The following is a 17,874-nucleotide window of genomic DNA, read 5'->3' as shown; positions in this document are numbered from 1 at the left end:
GCCGCAGCATTGATCCTTGTAAGCTTGCACCGATAGAGAGAGAGAAAACTTTATTACAACAGGAATTCGGGGCACGCCCCAGGGTCCCCGCACGACCCCACTCCACTCAAGTGTTTATGTTCCTGAGGTCCATAACACTGGCAGCCCGGCCGGTGGCGATGGTCTGCACGGCCGGGTCCTCCGAGCGCAGCAGGGTCTCCCAGTCCTCCCAGGTCTTGAGGTTCTCTAGGTCCCGCGGGGGAGGGTCCGCCAGGCAGAGGGAAAGGATGTGGAGGGAGGAAGCGAAGGGTTCTGGGCATAGGGCGCATGCCGCAGTAGGGAAGCAGGGGATGATAGTGGGCTAGGGCACCGATAAGCAACAACGGTTAGCGTCGTCGGAGGTAGGTGCTACGAACTGGCGAGAGGGCTCGCAGCCTTAATAAAACTCCCTGTTCGGCTCCAGGGTAGCGCTTGCCGTGTCTAGCAGTTTGAAGGGACCCTTCGAACAGCTCCATACAGTCACTGTTTCCATTAAAAATTCATTATTCTGACCGGCCGCAACAAAATAAAAATAAAATATTGCAGAGAAATTTAAATTTAAGAATTTTTCCGGCCGCATGATTCATACTCGTGACGTCCGCACCAAGAAGTACTTATTGCCGTCATTTCGAAGTAAGGTTTAACGTGCCAAAGCTACTCAGGCCCTGAGAGAAGCCGTAGTGAAGGGCTCCGGAAATGTCGACCACCTGGGGTTCCTGAACATGCGCTCACGGTACACGGGGCTCTAGAATTTTGGCCCCATTTAAATTCGACCGTCGCGCCTAGGATCGAAGACGAGCCTTTCGGGTCAGCAGCCGAGCGTCATAACCACTGAGCCACCGCGGCGGCATTTCTATGTGACGTTATGCTCTTTCTTTCGATTTCGGTTATGAGGCCCCGTAGGGCCGTCCAAAAATTGCCACGGCCGACGGTATTTCACGTCGTCCAGGCGGGGTATTGGGAAAAGTTTTCAACTAGCAATAGTCACTCCTCAGTCGAGACTTCATGGGATGCGACACTGCCTCTGCGCAAAGCTGACGCTGCACTGGACAGCGCCGGAAGGCCCTCCTGGCCATGCCTCCTTCTTGAGCCGGTTCCTGCTGCTACTTAAGCAAGGAAAACCGCCAGACTACTTACGAACTCGAAGAACAGATTTCACAAAACATTTTCTACACTTACGCAGCAGCGACCGTTTAGTTGAAGCAACGCAACTTTAGTCCCTTTAAGTGTGTTTTACTGTCGATCACTTGATATTTTAACACCCCCGAGCTGGATCATCGTGCTACACGTGACGGCATGCCTCACCGATGCCCTCCCCTCCTTTCCCGAATAAGTAGGCCTGTGTCCATATCTAGCTAGCACAAGTGCTGTGCGATGTCAACTAAATGACGAAGCACCTTTTCCCCGTCAAAGGACCACCCTTCCAGACAATGACGTCGGCCGATTCTCAAGACCCTGCTATCGGGACAATGCAGGGAGTGGCAGTAGAAAGGGGACAGTCCCCTCCCTCCATGGTGGGGGATAGTTACCCCCTCCATTGTCATGCCGCTCCCTGCGTTGTCACACTGGCAAGTTCATGGGAATCGGTGGATGCCATTGTCGTCTGTGACCCCTTTTCGATAAGGCTGTTGTACTTTGCAAACCACATAATCAGCTTACAAGGAAGATTACTGAGGCATTCCACATCGCGAAAGGAGGGAAGAAGTGCGTCAGTGACACGTCCATCAACTTAACAAAAAATGAAATTGGGTACTGCTTATCTAAAATCAGTTGTTAAGTAGCATTGGGCATGTTAATTATATGTTTTTTGAGACTGCTTTTATCCCAGATAGCCGCCGCGGTGGCTCAGTGGCTATGGTGCTCGGCTGCTGGCCCGAAAGACGCGGGTTCGATCCCGGCCGCGGCGGCTGAATTTCTTTGGAGGAGAAATTCGAGGCCCACGTACTGTGCGATGTCAGTGCACGTTAAAGAACCCCAGGTGGTCGAAATTTCCGGAGCCCTCCACTACGGCGTCTCTCATAGCCTTAGTCGCTTTGGGGCGTTAAACCCCATAAACCAACCAACCAACCTTTTATCGCAGATATTTTGCCACTTCATCTTGTTTTTCATTGTGTTTTTCGTTTCCCTTTCTTTCCCACAGTAGATATCCAGTTAACCCTTATAAAAATTCAGCTGTGTGAAAGCGCTCGTATCGTGTCGCTGCCTTCATCTGTCCTCGTTTTTTCGCCATACATTTCGAAAGATTGCATTAGCTTACTTGTGCCACCCCGCTTCCATGAAGAATTACATTCTATATCTTGAGCTGTAAGATTATTGTTCCTATTATTAACCTTTCACGTAAATTCTCTGCTTTTCAGAAACCAGTAATCCGACTGTTCATTAGTGACTCTATACCGGGGATGATTTCACGCTGCCTTCATTATCCATGAACCCCAGAGTCTCATAGATGTCGATCGTCCCGGCATCGACATCTAGATGGGTGTTTAGATGTATATTACTATACATTGGAACAGAGCATAGGAGCGCCCCCTTTTAAACGGGGTGGTAGCAATTGCCACCATGCTCAGAGTTGCGATTCCGCTTTGTAAATCTTGTTGAGGGAAATTGGGTTAAAGATGATTGTTGTAGGATTCTTGACGTCTTGCAGATTCGAATTGCTCAATCACATTGCAAGAGGACACTTCTGGAGAGGTCAAACTTTTATAACAATTAAAAGCACAAAGGAAGATACAAGCAAGGAGAAAACATATTTACTCTTGACTGGCTCGTACTTCTACGTGACGAAACCAGCTCTCGGTCCTGCCGAAACAGCGGGTTTTAAACCCTATATCCCCGCCCTCGGTGGGAGGAATAACCAATCAGGTACTGTACAAACATCCACCCAATAACTTATTGGGGAAAGGAAAACACAAATAATCAATGATTAGGGAAAGAAGGTAGCTCATCGCAACACCGTACACATATCGTATGTTCACTTTCCACCATCACGATTTTGCTTTCCTGCTGCGAGCTTCGCGAACACTCTCACTTTCCCATGATGCAGATTACTTCAACGTCCGGTGGACCTAAGTTCCAGGAAAGCCACTTCAGCTCATCTGTTAAGCATCGTCGCTCCTCATGCCTGCAGCTAGCGTGACAATATGTCAAAGCACGCCGCTGCAGACATGGCACAAAAGCCCACGCACTGTGATGCGGCCTAACGACTCCGTCCATGGGGGGAGTTGGACCTTTCCCGTAACAGCGCTGTCCGGCGCCCCCCGTATCTCGCTGGGTTGAGCTCTCCCCCTTCTGTGCGGGAGGGCCCAAGAGAGAACGTAATGAGCATTCCAATAACGCGACCGGATGCGGCAAACAAAATTCAGCACCGCGAACTTCACTCCTCCCAACCAAGAATGTCACACGGACACTTGTTGTCAGTGGGACATTAAAGTTCAGCCACGGTGTCCGACAACAAAAGTACATGCGCACGCACACAGACGTACGCCGGCTGTCCGGTCAGTCCACCAACACGCACACATGCGCCGGCTGTCTGGTCAGTACACCAGCACGCACACATGCGCGCACACAGCGGATATTTCAACCCGCACACACAAGGCTGGAAACCAATCTGAACATTCCAGAATCCACCATGTCAGATCTGGGCCCCAAAATTGGCCAGTGGGCTCCCAACCACCTGCACCCCGAAATGGCTGACGCAGGGTTTACTAATCAGAGTATCACCTCCAAACAAGTACATACAACCACTATCGGTTACTCTGTGCTGCGGTCGCTAGATGAGCAACGAAGCAATTGCTCATGCCTGGCAATTACAGCTCTTCCTCTCGAGAGAGTGCATCGACACATTTGTTTAGGGAACCCTTAATGTGCACAATCTCCAAGTCATACTTTTGTAAAGCTAGTGACAATCGCATCAACCGCGCACTAGTGGACGCTGAGCGGATTAGATCGGTGAGTGGGTTGTGGTCTGTTGCGACCCTCACTTTCACCCCGAATAGCCACGTATCTAGTTTTCCCGGGGCCCACACGATTGCAAAAGCTTCTCTTTCAAAATGCTCACAAAAAAAAAAACGACCAGCACAAGTTCCCTCTGCTTTGTGTTCAGGGATTAACTTTTCAGCCGCGCCCTTCGAGGTCGCGTTCGTCTGACCTTCCCTTCAGCTGCGGAAGCGTGACAAATGCAGTCGCCCCTCGCGTTAGTCCCTCTCCGACCCCTGTCTCCGTTTCTGTGCTCCGACCAGACACTGTGAAAGCCTCGGAAGCGCGTGCAGTGCCGAATCGTACTACACAATGGACTGTGAGCAAGACGATTGCCCGTCCCCCCTTCACGCTTTGAACTGGCTGCACTGCCCCGCTTCCGACCCGTCTGCTGACACGGCAGACGCAAACAAGTTTCCCGTGTTCTTGCCTGTAGCCTGGCGCCACACACTTGCCGTGGGGGCTTTCGACGTCGTCTTTTACGGGGGATCGCCCGACACATTTTCGAAGAATCACGCGGTTGACTGTATGTGCAGCCTGAATTCTTTTTTACTTTTACTCTCCCTTTTCGAGAGCTGACTGCATTTGTCTGAAGACAAGACAACTCTGCTGTTCTTCCGCGTCGTGGCCTTTTTGTTGACTTACTACCACTTTTGCCCTTAGACAACGGCTTCCTAGCAATTTTGTGGGGTTGGTTCTCTGACCTACCCGCACGCGTCGCACAATCAGAATCTACGCTCGGATACGCTATGCGGTTCCTTTCTTTAGGCTCTGGAACAACATCATCGCTCTTTACATCGATGCCAGTAAGCACTGCTAACTCAAGATAAGAGCCTTTCCTTTCTTTTTGCTCCAGCAGTGGTGCGCTCTTTTTATCTTGCTGTGAGCCTCTCGCGTGCACCTCGGGGTCACTGACCATCTCTTTAGGTTTCCCCCGCACACTAAGGGTGTTTTTTTGACACTAAGGGTGCACTTTTCTCCGGGTCGACTACGCACTGACTGCACCAAACCGACCTGCGGACATTTCACTGCCTCTAGGTTATGCGACCCATAACTCTGAGGATTGTCCTGTTGCGTTTCCCCGTCTTCCTGACTGCATTCGAGCTCGCCATGGCTCATCTCTGAAATCAGGAGAAGAGGATGTATCTTGCGACATTGCCGGTTCCTGAGCTATGGCGAAGACTGCGGCTACTGTCGGCTCCGCATTTTCCTCTTCCTCAAATTCTACTGTGGCCTTAGATTCGTTTCCGTCTAATCCGTTTACGGTGCTCAATTCTAGCTCGAGAGCAGTCCTCTCGTGTGCCTCTTTCGCCTGCGCCTTTCCAGCTTGTTTTAGCAGTGTATGCGTGTCCGACATCAGCAACGCTCCCTGATTTAATTTCGATTGCATCTGTGCAAGTTTCATCTTTTCTCGCTCAATTACGAGTTTCAAATTCTCAATTTCAAGCAGCTTTTCTGCCTCCTCAATCTCCAAACGTCGCATCTTGCCCTCCCAATTATACCGTACGGCAGCCATCTCCATTTTCCGTGCTATCATTTATAGCATGAAAACGCTACACCGACATGGTGAATTCGGAGGAAGCAGGAAGGTCTCCTAACCTCGCTGGTTGCTTTCCTTTACCACGGTAATCTCGTCGCCCTGAGTGACGACAGCGGGCTCCTCGATGCGGATGAGAGCCCCGGCTCTCACATCAGCTCGCTGACTTCCCTGATGATGTTTTCTCGATGCGACAGATCGGTTCATTCAGCAGCTTGCTGACTTCTGCCTCGTTTGACTCGCTGGTCGCCTGGTTCTTGTCTTGAACCTCAACGTGGACGCCTGGTTCCTTCCGCAGCTCACGGACTTGGCACCTACACGACACGTCGGTCGCCTGGCTCCTTCAGCTCCTCGCTGACTTGAGCCTCCTACGTCCCGTTGACAATGACCAGCAGTCTCTGAAGCTTCCAACGTCCATCTATGACGCTGACTCACGTTACTCCTTTAGGACGTACCGCTCTGCAGCTTGTCCACCGACTTGATCTTCCGCCCCTCCGTCAGATACCCCGAGCAGAAAGACGTAGCAAATCCTGTCGACTGCGCCAGTTGAGATTCCGCTCTCTAAATCTTTTTGAGGGAAATTGGGTTAAAGATGATTGTTGTAGGATTCTTGACGTCTTGCAGATTCGAATTGCTCAATCACATTGCAAGAGGACACTTCTGGAGAGGTCAAACTTTTATAACAATTAAAAGCACAAAGGAAGATACAAGCAAGGAGAAAACATATTTACACTTGACTGGATCGTACTTCTACGTGGCGAAACCAGCCCTCGGTCCTGCCGAAACAGCGGGTTTTAAACCCTATATCCCCTCCCTCGGTGGGAGGAATAACCAATCAGGTACTGTACAAACATCCACCCAATAACTTATTGGGGAAAGGAAAGCACAACCAATCAATGACTGGGGAAAGAAGGTAGCTCATCGCGACACCGTACACATATCTTATGTACACTTTCCACCATCACGATTTTGCTTTCCTGCTGCGAGCTTCGCGAACACTCTCACTTTCCCAAGATGCAGATTACTTCAACGTCCGGTTGACCCAAGCTCCAGGAAAGCCACTTCAGCTCATCTGTTAAGCATCGTCGCTCCTCATGCCTGCAGCTAGCGTGACAATATGTCAAAGCATGCCCCTGCAGACATGGCACAAAAGCCCACGCACTGTGATGCGGCCTAACGACTCCGTCCATGAGGGGAGTTTGACCTTTCCCGTAACGGCGCTGTCCGGCGCCCCCCGTATCCCGCTGGGTTGAGCTCTCCCCCTTCTGTGCGGCTGTGCGGAGGGCCCAAGAGAGAACGTAATGGGCATTCCACTAACGCGACCGGATGCGGCAAACAAAATACAGCACTGCGAACTTCACTCTCAGCTTTTCTTTCTTTATTTTTGTTCAACTGTGCTGTCTATTCTCATTAAGATTCGCCATCTTCTTTACCCACAGTTTCCTACACTTCTAACCTTATGTCACATCTCTGCTTTTCAGCCACCAATCCTCCAATCGCTTTTTGCGAACTTCCACTGCAGATTTATTTACGTGACCAATGTTATATTTAAATCCTAGGGCCTCAGGAAGAGTGACTGTGCCTTCATCGACATCCGGATGGATACCATCACATTTGAGTATGAGGTGCTCAATTGTTTCCACAGATCTACCACACACTGCAGATGTGTCATCTTCTTCGTTAAATTTCTTTTTGTAGCTTCGCGTTCTAAGACCTAGGTGGTGTTGTCTAAGACATCCTAAGCGACCGTATTTGGGTGGCGCCGCCTAGCGGCAGAGCGCTGCGCTAGCGCTGACGGCGGCTGCCTTTCTTGTCATCCCCCTCATATGACAGGCAGTGAGAGCACAAAGGAGGGCCTTAAGTCGACCCTTCCTGGAGGAGGCTGGAATGCAGTCATCCCTGTGGCTTTCTCGCCCCGACTGAAATTATAAGGATAATTTTTTATATGGGTTCTCTTTTAATCCCGAAGTTCCAGAGCTCTTCCGACGAGACGGGAATGCCTTGAAGTTGAAGTACTCTACCTCCCGTAAAGAAAGATCGCCTCCGTAGTCCTGAAAGGTTGCCGCGACGGCTGAGCTCACGTCGCCCGCGTACCTTCTTAGCTGCCGCGATGTGCCGGTCTTTGCGGGAGTAATCCTCTTATCCCGATCTTCCCCAGTGGCTCTCGTGAAAGCCAAGAGCGGGTGGGGACTCGCGGACGTGGTTTCGATCGATCGTCACGGAGGGAAGTTTCTTGAAATTTGTTTTTCACTGCGCTTATCAGGAGCTAGGTACACCCAAGGTGGTGTAAAAAGTTTTCTTTTGTATAACCTCTTTGGTCACACCGTGCGTATATACCGGGTGTCCCAAAAATGACTGATGGATTTTGAAAATCCATCAGTAATTTTTGGGACGCCGGGTAGATTGGTTGCACTGACGTCATAGTGGCCGCCATGTTTTAAAGCTAGGATGGGGACAAAAAGCTGCCGGTTCACCTAATCCGCTTAACTCCTCCCACGTGCACTGTGAAGGTGGTACTATAGGTTAACCATCATCATAGCGGTCGTGGCGGCACGTGCAACGCGTATTCTAGGGGATCACTGATTTAGATGCGATAGCACTATAGTGGTCCCGTTCGCGATAAGAGCCGGCGTCCGTCCGTCTGTGTCACGATGAAGCGAGTGGCCCGTCTGCCAAGGAGGATAGATGGCAACCCGCCCACCGTGCATGACACTGCTCATTAGCTCATTGGTAGAGAGATAGAGAGCCTCACGAGGAATTATCTGTGCAACATTGAGTCTTACGGGAGTTCGGGATGAGCGACGTGGGCCTCACAAGCACAATCGGGGGCTGTGTTTGAAGCAGCCACCTGCCGAGTCAATGGCGCACCGCTTAACTGCTACGCTAGGGTGCCTCGATGCCAGCGCTACGCCACTGCGTCAGGAGAGAGAGAGGAAGTGGTAGAGAAAAGGCAGGGAGGTTAACCGGAAGAATGTTCCCATGCCCGGGAGGAGGGGAATAAGGGGAACATGAAAGAAAAAGAGGAAGTAGAGCAATACGGTCCGCAGCAAGCGCGACAAGCAATGAGATCCACACGCACTGAAAGTCGCAGGCCGCCGCTGCCAGGAACTATCGGCCCAACAGGCCCTGGTTCGGCGGACTTGTGTAGCGGTCTCGACCAACGGGATCCTAGAATGAGGGACTCCGCCTAGTATTGTAAGGGGTGAGACCCATTAGGGGCCTCTCCCCGAGCACCTCTCTGTAAATTACTAAATAAATGCTTTTCACCACCACCACCGCAGCTGTAGCCAAGAGTGGTATAACGACTCCGAACGTTAACGAGCCGGACGTTAATCCGATTTGAATTAGGGAAATAGACCGTACAGGGCAATAATTCGAAGTGTCTAAGAATGCTCGGAAAACGAGAACAGAAAATTGTGCAAGTTGGAAAGGATTCATCTTAAAGCAGCGCGAAACACAGGCCGTAGTGGAGGAAACAAGAGAGGAATTGCGCTCGTGTCGTTCTTGTTTCTTCTACTACGTCCTGTGTTTCGCGCTGCTTTAAGATGAATGCTGGGAACGTGTAGATCGAGTTCCAGCGGTAAAAAGACGAGTTCAGATTCCTCTTTAGTAGCGTAGGACAAACTTATATGTAAGATTTTGCCACGAATCGGAAGATTAGACCATTCCCATCGGGAGCCGGAAAAAATATCCCCAGAAAAATCGTCTCCGGAAGATACGTCTCCGGAAAAAAACATCCCGATTTGCGAAGTAGGAAAAAATGTTCCCAAACAGCGAAGCAAAATCTGCCCGCCGAATCCTGGCAGCCTTGCGAACCTTGTTTTTCAGTCACCGTGGACTGTGGCTTCCGGTAGCAAGCCAGAATCTTTCCTCTGCTACGACAATGGTACAGAGTCTGAAAACCGACTACTTGTATTTGCCAGCACAACTTGCTTGAAGTTGCTAGCCGAGGGCAGCACATGGCTCATGGATGGGAACTTCGACCTCGCACCCAAGGGATTCCTACAGCTATACCTTATTCTTGTACCACACGGCGACGGCGTTGTATCAGTTGCTTACGTCTTGATGATAAGGAAAAATCAGGAAACCTACGAAGAGCTGTTCAGGTCACTTCGTGACCAGTGCGAACTCCTTGAATTGGTTCTGAACCTCGACCTCGTTATGCGCGATTTTGAAAGGGCGACCATGAATGCTGCCAAGGCAGTGTTTGCAGAAGGCGTTACTATAAAGGCGTGCTTCTTACATCTGTGTCAAAGTACCTGGCGAAAAATTCAAGAGCTCTATTTGGCGAGCCTTTACAGGCAAGACGATGAATTCCGTACATTGACGGGAACGCTGGACACTCTTGCTTTCTTGCCGCTCAACGGCGTAGAAGAAGAAATGACAGTACTGAAAAGCCAAATGCCAGAAGCTGCCCCAGAAATAGTAGAGTACTTTGATACCACATATGTTTACGGTACGTACAAGCGGATAAACAGAGCTAACAACATCGTAACCTTGCGGCGAACACCTCCCACCTATTCCGCTGCAATGTGGAGTGTCCACGCATCAACTCTTGATGGAGGACACAGGACTAACAACCATGCAGAAGCTCAGACTAGAAGGCTGGGAAGCATGCTTGGCCACAGACACCCAACCGTGTGGAAGACGATTGACGGATTGCGTTCGGAAGAAGCCACCGTGACCATGAAGATAGCCCAGTGTCAAGTCGTCTTTGGTGTATTTCTTTGCTTCCAGCTGCATTTCTTCACCGTGATATCAAGGCTTCGACTGCGTTTCTTTTTGGCAAGCTTTAACATTGCAAGCTACAACGATTACAGATGTCGGCACGGAAGCGACTGAACAACGAACATATACGGGACGTCCATGAAGAACAATGATGGCGGCGAAAGGGAACTGGTCCTCTGGAAGTCACCTGCAGAAGTGCTTTTCCTTTGCATGAACTGGACTGCATGACCATGGCGCGGTCTGGTACTACAAAATACTTCATGCTTACATCTATTCTCAAATCCAAAGAATAGTCTAATAAAGAGGGCAATTTTCTGTGAAGTGGGTTCCGGAAGAAATTTTTTTCTTCACTTCGGGACATTTTTTCTTAGACAGTGCTTCCTCAGGGGACCTTCTTTCCAGAGACCTTTTTCCAGATACGCCCCGCCATGGTGGCGCAGTGGTTACGGCGCTCGGCTGTTGATCCGAAAGGCGCGGGTTCGATCCCGGCCGCTGCGGCTGAGTTTCGATGGAGGCTAAATTCTAGAGGCCCGTGTACTGTGCGATGTCAGTGCACGTTGAAGAACCCCAGGTGGTCTAAATTTCCGGAGCCCTCCACTACGGCGTCCCTCATAGCCTGAGTCGCTTTGGGACGTTAAACCCTAATAAACCAAACCAACCAAAATGCGCCACAAAGCAGCCTCAAAATGGGCTCCTTCTGTTAACCGCGCGAAGGCGCCGTTGAAGCGGCCGAAAAGCAAAGCGCCGTTTAAATCGGGTTCACAAGCTTTTGCAAACAAACACGCACATCTAAGAGGCTGGTGCACAAACACACACACACAGAAGTGACTGGCGCAGGATCCCCGGTCGATAAATCGACTGGAATAAATAGAACAACTCGAACGCGGCTCGGAAGGCACAGAACGCTATACTTTGTGCCAGGTCACGGCATGGGGCCAAGAAAAGGTGCGGATCGCTCAATATCAAAAACACGCCGGCGATTTTGTTTATGAATTCATTTTTTGAGGTTCCTGGCGATGGGCTTGGAGTCGGAAGATAAAACAGGCTGCATACCGACGCTAGTTTTCAACAAGATAAACTTGTAATGACTTTGTAATAGTTGCTTAAGAGCCGATTATATATTGAAAAAAAAAAATATATGCGGACTGTCTCGGAGAAACTATATTCGGCAGAAAAGTCGAACCAAGTGCGTGTTTTCTAATATCAAAGAGTAGTTCCAAATGTCGAATATACGGATGACCCAGAAGTTAGAAGACTGCACGTCTGGGACCTCTGGCTGATCAATACGCGAAGAAAAGAGGAAAAAAAAAAAGATACAAGGTGGCGCTTTAGATAAAACAAATATTCGCAAATAAACGTAAAGAAAGCAGAGTTAAACTTACCAAATGACGCAAGCACTAAACGTGAATATACAGGGTGTTTCACCTAAGACTTTCAACAAGTTTCAAAAATAGGCCTTTTAATATAGAAGAGTGTTTTTTAAGCATAGCATTTTCAGCGGGGCAGTACACCAGAATACAGCTAAGACTTGCGAACTAGCAGCTTGGTTAGCTGTATGCGTCCTATTTATCATCGTTAAGCGCGCAGAGGCATACGACTTCGTATTGGACCACGGTGGGCGAGTTATATTTAACAATACAAGTTGCAAGGTTACTTACGCACAATCTTTACATTACAAATGAGTTATGTACCGGGCATATTTACGCCATCCACGTTTTAGTTCGACAAGGAGCGCGATCATGTACTAAAGGAATTCTCGAGAAAAGAAAATCTTTTTTTTAGTAAACTCTAAAAGAAGAAAACTAGGTCGGGGAAAAAAAAAAAGCAGTTCATCATGGTGCTTGGGACTTTTTAGACGTGTTGCCTCCTGACTTGAGATGTTCACGACGCTATCTGTTATGACAGTTGCGCACATCTGAAGAACAATGGTGTGTCTCACTCTCGACGCGAGCTGGATATAGCAGTCAAAAACTGCTTCTTCGGAGCCTTACACGTATACTGGAACAGGCGGAGACGGGTAATGGCTGCCGTACTGACCGGATTTCGATATCAGAGTCAACACCCCTCCCTGTGTTTAGCTTGATTCAATTTCTTTCTTTTGTTTGCTTTTTGTATCCGGTTTCAAAGCTCTTTTGATTAACGACTAGTTGATTCCGCTAAGCATGGGAAATTGGAAAACGGGGGTATGTTTGAAAAGTTATCGGCGCTAATTGCCGCCGAAATCCCTCACATTTATAATCTCTGAGCTTCGTTATTGGGCGCTTTTGCGCACACGCTGGTGTTCAACTGCGCAATTTTTAAAATTTAGCTATTTTTCTTTTATTTTTCTCCGGCTTATCTTCCGTTAAAAACACGAGGGCAGACGACATAAAAGAAAACAAGAAGCAGCGCGGCAGCAGACGACGGGAAAGAACGAGAATTCGCGGCGGATCTCGTTCGCAACGAGATTTCCGTTAAACTGCTTTCGTCTCTCTTACGAAAGCGAGTCGGGTCCTCCTGATAAGGGTCCGTGATGTGGGCGAACAATCCGTGTACAGAAAGAAAAAGATGTAAGTAAGCGATTTTGAAACAGCGCTCCAAGAAGGAGCTCGCTGTTCATTCGTTCATTTCGCTCGATAAGCCCCGCGGCAAAAATGAACGCGAGCTAGGTGTAGACAGGCGCGGTAAAAAAAAAAAAAGAATGAACATAAAAAATGAGCAAATTCTTTGCCGCTTTGCAGACTTAATTCGCTGGCAATCTTCAGGAGACAAGGACGAAAGACTCCGGGTTTCTTGTACGCGCTCGGCTAGCCGAACTAGAAGTCGGCCCTGGCTTCCTGCAGCCGTCGACGTCGGCGACTTCCGGCTTCCTGTAAATGTGGAGCGCATTTTTCGCGCCTTTTTTGGAAGCGCGCGGCGAGACACGATGTAGAGAAGGATCGGAATTTCATTAAGAGCGGATCTAAAGAAGTGTTGAGCAACGCGCTAATGATAAAGGATGGTTTCAAGCACTTGTCTTTTTATTTTTTCGTTACTTCTTCTTTCGGTCTTTATTTCTTCGTTGCTTTCTTTCTTTGTTTCTATCTTCCTTTCTCGACCTCTTTCCTCGTTTAGAGCTTCTTTGTTCCTTATTCGTCCCAACCCTCCAATTTCCTTACTTTGGTCGTAGTTTTTTTTATTCATTCTTTCGTGTTTTTGTTATTTACTTCGACGTAATAAGTGCCTCGAAACGCAATCAACCTCCGTCGCTCCGTTGAAAGTTTCTTCCAAGAATTCCTTCCCTCCAACGTTGTTTTCTCTGGCATGTCATTACTATTATTATTATTTTTTGTTTTCTTTTTTTTTTTGAAGTCAAGAGTTCGACGGAAACCCGTCAGGTCGGGATGGAACGTGACGAAAAATAAATGACGCCGACCAAAAGAAAAGAAGCAGACGACATTACGGCTCCCACACGGGAGCCTTGTTCACAACTAGGGCGAAACGAACTATTGTTGCCTTAAGTATGGCGCAAAACAGATCCCACACACCTTGCGTATACTGGGGGCAAAGATGCTTCGTTTTGCCATCATTGTGAACCCGGCTTCCGTATGGGAACCGAAACGTCATGTTCTCCTTTTCTTTTGGTTGGCGTCGTTTATTTTTTCTTCACTATTTTCAATGCGAAAGCGCTGCTTTACTTTATTTATTTATTTCAAAATGCCCCTGAAGGCCCTCTTCACGAGGGTATTACATAGGGGGTGGTAAAATTCGAACATGAATATATAGAAGGAACATCTAACATGAGTAACAGAGCAAAAAAAAAACAAGAAAAGAGCAATAACTGGTGGTCAGCAAGTATCAAAATGTGGTGGAACAACAAAGCGCAAAATGAACAAAATGAAAAAAAAAAACAAAGATAATAACAACGTAATAAACAGAACGAAAAAAAAAAAAAACTCGTAATAGAGTCCCAACCAAGAATCCTGTGTAAAGCCTCGGAGTAACTCCGGTAAGCTCGGGTTAGCTCGGAGGAACGGCGCACAAGTTCCAGCTGTAGCCAATGGGAGGATGACCTTGAGGGTGACCTTGACCAGACCTAGCATAGCAACAGCCATGCAGATATGTAATAAGGGAGTAATTACTCATTGACGTCCACCCGAGCGCAGCCGTACGGCTACAAAGGAAAGCTACAAGCATAAGCTTGCCGTCCCGGGTAGCTCAATTGGTAGAGCGACTGCTCCGGTGAAGCGGTGGTCCCGGGTTCGAACCCCGGACCAGGACAAATTTTTCTCTACTACGAAATTTCTGAGAAAGCTGTATAGCTTTCCTTTGTAGCCGTATGGCTGCGCTCAGGTGGACTTCAATAAGTAATTACTCCCTTATTACAAATCTACTCCACCTTTGGGCATTCCCCTAAACATTTGGTCACCATGCAGATATATGAAATACATATTCCCGCGACAAATCAGCTTCGATGGCCACAGCACGAGAGCACTATGCTATCGCCGCAGCCGATCTCTCGTGGTGTTATACCCCTGTCACACCGGCAAATTTAATGTCGTTCTAATCTAATGACATTAGCACCTAATGTCATTAATCGACTGCTACACGGGAACATGTAATGTCATTAGGTTCGAATGACATTCGCCATCGAATGAGTTAGGGGAACTCATTCGCATTCGATCTCCAACCGAATGCGTACTCTGGACACCAGATACGCAGCAGGAACAAGCGATACGAAAAAAATAATGTGCGCACTGCCAAACTTAGAAAGTGCATTTATTTAGTTCGGCTAAAAAAAGTTAATGTAGGTGTGAATCTGTTCACACTAGAGGCTGCCGTGGATAGCTGTTACTCTCGGTCTCAGCAGCAGCCAACAGCAGCGGCTGAGTGTGAAGCCGCGTCTTTCCCGCGGCTTCACGCCATCTATGTTAACACCATGACATCTATGTTAATGACATCTATGTTAACACCAATGTATTGCGTATTAATGAGCATGTACCAAGAGTTTATATCGATTGTTTTGAAATTCCTGTATTATATTCTGTTAGGTAGCGTGTGTGGATTTTGTACTTTTTTTTCTAATTTTTTGCCCTTGCTGTACGCCATGTAGGGGGGCTCGGGCTCCCTCAAGCGAAAATCGTTCGCTTTTTGCCTGAGCCTGCCCACATCATAATGATATAAATAAAACTGACTTGACTTGACTTGACTTGACCGTCGGTCATTTTGGGTTGCTTGTTTCTTGCTGGTTGGCATGCCACGTTCGTTAAGCTAGAAAGTACTTAAAGACGTAACTGAGAAGTTCAGCTTTTGGAAGCCATTTCCACGCTTCGCGCCTGTCCGCGCACCACCATGTCAGCCATTTTGTTTGTTTACATTTGTCGGATTTGTGGTTGACTTTGTAACAATTTCAATCATCTTCCATGCGCGCTGATGTCTTTCAGTTGTACTGTGTTTTTCACTGATCATCAATGCCATCATTTTCGAATGACATTACTTTTTTCCGTGTAGCACTGAAAGAGACCAAATGACATTCGCGCTGTGCACTGCACATCGTGGTCATCAACTTCCATCCGCGACACGAACAGATGAGATCAGCTTAACCTCGATCAGAGCTTAACCTGAGTCTAATATTGTCGCCAGACGTGCCATCGACCCAGCAAAACAAAACCGTGAGCCAACCAGGCTACACAAATGCTTTCGTATGCCTACTCGGTTTATCTTGAATAAACAGCGCGAACGAAGACGAGCACAAAAGACAAGGAAACGGACTACACAGCGCTGACTTACAACTGGTGGTTTATTGCTGATCATACAAGTATAAATACATAGATGTCGGCAGAGTGGGAAGATATACAAAGTGCAAAAAAAAAAAACCATAAATGTTACAACAGTAACAGAAGCACGCTAGAAATCAGCAGAGATTCTCAGCCCCGAGGAGTGACAGCTCTTTTTGCAGTAGTGTTAGCGAAGGAGTGCTGATACATGCACTTCCCTGCTTCAATATGTTGTAGGCTTCGGTAATTTCCCTTGCAGTTTTTTTTTTGCACTTTGTATATCTTCCCACTCTGCCGACATCTATGTATTTGTACTTGTATGATCAGCAATAAACCCTCAGTTGTTAGTCAGCGCTGTGTCGTCCGTTTCCTTGTCTTTTGTGCTTGTCTTCGTTTGCGCTGTTTATTTGAGATGCTTAACCAAGTACGTTAAAACCCCAACACTTGTTTTCACCCCCTATTCAACTGCCAGTACTGGCGCGACCCGGAAGCTCTCTGCCACACCAGGTCAGAACCAAGCGCTGTCTATAAATGAGCAGAGGCGACCGAGGCATTCCTACTTGCTGTGTTCTCTCGCTCGCAAAATGTCAAGCATGTTCTGGCATTGTCGCCTTGTGCAAGTTCTCAGAAGAGCCCACTTGGCCTCAGTGGCTCATATGAATGAATGAATGAATGAATGAATCTAGATCTCTTGAATCTTGCGTCTCTCATAGCCTCAGCCGCTTTGGGACGTTAAACCCCAACAAACAAACAAACAAACAAACAAACAAACAAACAAACAAACAATCAAACAAACAAACAAACATTCTTTAAAGGTTCAAGAATACCAGTGCCGTATAAATACCTGTAATAACTCATTTCTTCCCGAAAACAGTGCATGATTGGAATACATTGCCAGAAGTTGTCCCCGTGACATAGTGGTCGCAGGACACTTCGAAAACTCAGTTCATTGCCGCTCTTTTTCCTTTTTTCCCCTTTTGTTCCCCTCCTCAAGTGTAGGGTAGCCTACTGGGCATCGCCTGGTTTACCTCCCTGCCTTTCCGTTCATTTCTCTCTCTCTCTCTTTTTACACAGTGTCATCTGCATGACGATGTATGCTTTTCAACTGTATCCCCCTACAAAATGCCCTTAATGGGCGCTGTAGGTACCCGAATAAAAAAAATGAATGAATGAATGAATGAATGAATGAATGAATGAATGAATGAATGAATGAATGAATGAATGAATGAAGGAATGAATGAATGAATGAATGAATGAATCTAGATCATTCTTTAAAGGTTCAAGAATACCAGTGCCCTATAAATACCTTTAATAACTCATTTATTCCCCAAAACAGTGCATGATTGGAATAAATTGCCAGAAGAAGTTGTCCCCGTGACATAGTGGTCGATGGACACTTGAAAAACTCATTTCATTGCCGCTCTTTTTCCCCCTTTTGTTCCCCTCCTCAAGTGTAGGGTAGCCAACTGGGCATCGCCTGGTTTACCTCCCTGCCTTTCCGTTCATTTCTCTCTCTCTTTTTACACAGTGTCATCTGCATGATGATGTATGCTTTTCAACTGTATCCCCCCTACAAAAATGCCCTCAATGGGCGCTGTAGGTACCCGAATAAAAAAAATGAATGAATGAATGAATGAATTACTCTTTATGTACATGGCGAGGATGCACCCCAGGCGAAAAGTTCCATTTAGATATATTCAAAGTGTCTGGCCTCTACAAACAAAGTGAACATTGCCCACAAAAAAAAAATAGAAATCGGTACAGAGGAAGCGCTACCACACACTCAACTGAACTAAGAGACAAAGAACATGAGAAAAGCCTATTGGAACTACCTCGCAAAGCATCTTAGGACGAGCGAAGATAAGTGGGCTTGCATTTGAT

At 47.6% G+C, this 17,874-nt stretch overlaps 2 protein-coding genes and 1 non-coding gene across 3 annotated transcripts in view; 1 reads left to right on the top strand and 2 right to left on the bottom strand.

Moving 5' to 3' along the window:
• LOC149347382 (uncharacterized) overlaps window positions 1–17,874 on the bottom strand; it is a 114,165-nt gene that overhangs the window by 24,178 nt on the left and 72,113 nt on the right. The gene's annotated exons all lie outside the window — the stretch shown is intronic.
• Window positions 913–1,054, bottom strand: LOC149347385 (U4 spliceosomal RNA). Its single transcript, XR_016282611.1, has one exon. It is a non-coding gene; the product is annotated as a U4 spliceosomal RNA (small nuclear RNA).
• LOC149347384 (uncharacterized) lies at window positions 9,716–10,372 on the top strand. The gene has a single exon (XM_089541572.1). It carries the CDS (start codon window positions 9,716–9,718, stop codon window positions 10,370–10,372), a length of 657 nt encoding a protein of 218 aa, XP_089397698.1.

The sequence above is a fragment of the Amblyomma mixtum genome, chromosome 4 (genome assembly GCF_055824585.1).
Source record: "Amblyomma mixtum isolate Tamu chromosome 4, ASM5582458v1, whole genome shotgun sequence".
Lineage (NCBI taxonomy): Eukaryota > Metazoa > Arthropoda > Arachnida > Ixodida > Ixodidae > Amblyomma > Amblyomma mixtum.
This window is presented reverse-complemented; position numbering and strand designations above follow the sequence as displayed.

Bases quoted from the DNA above. Each gene is read 5' to 3' on its own strand.
- LOC149347384 (XM_089541572.1), top strand. From the start codon at position 9,716: ATGAATGCTGCCAAGGCAGTGTTTGCAGAAGGCGTTACTATAAAGGCG.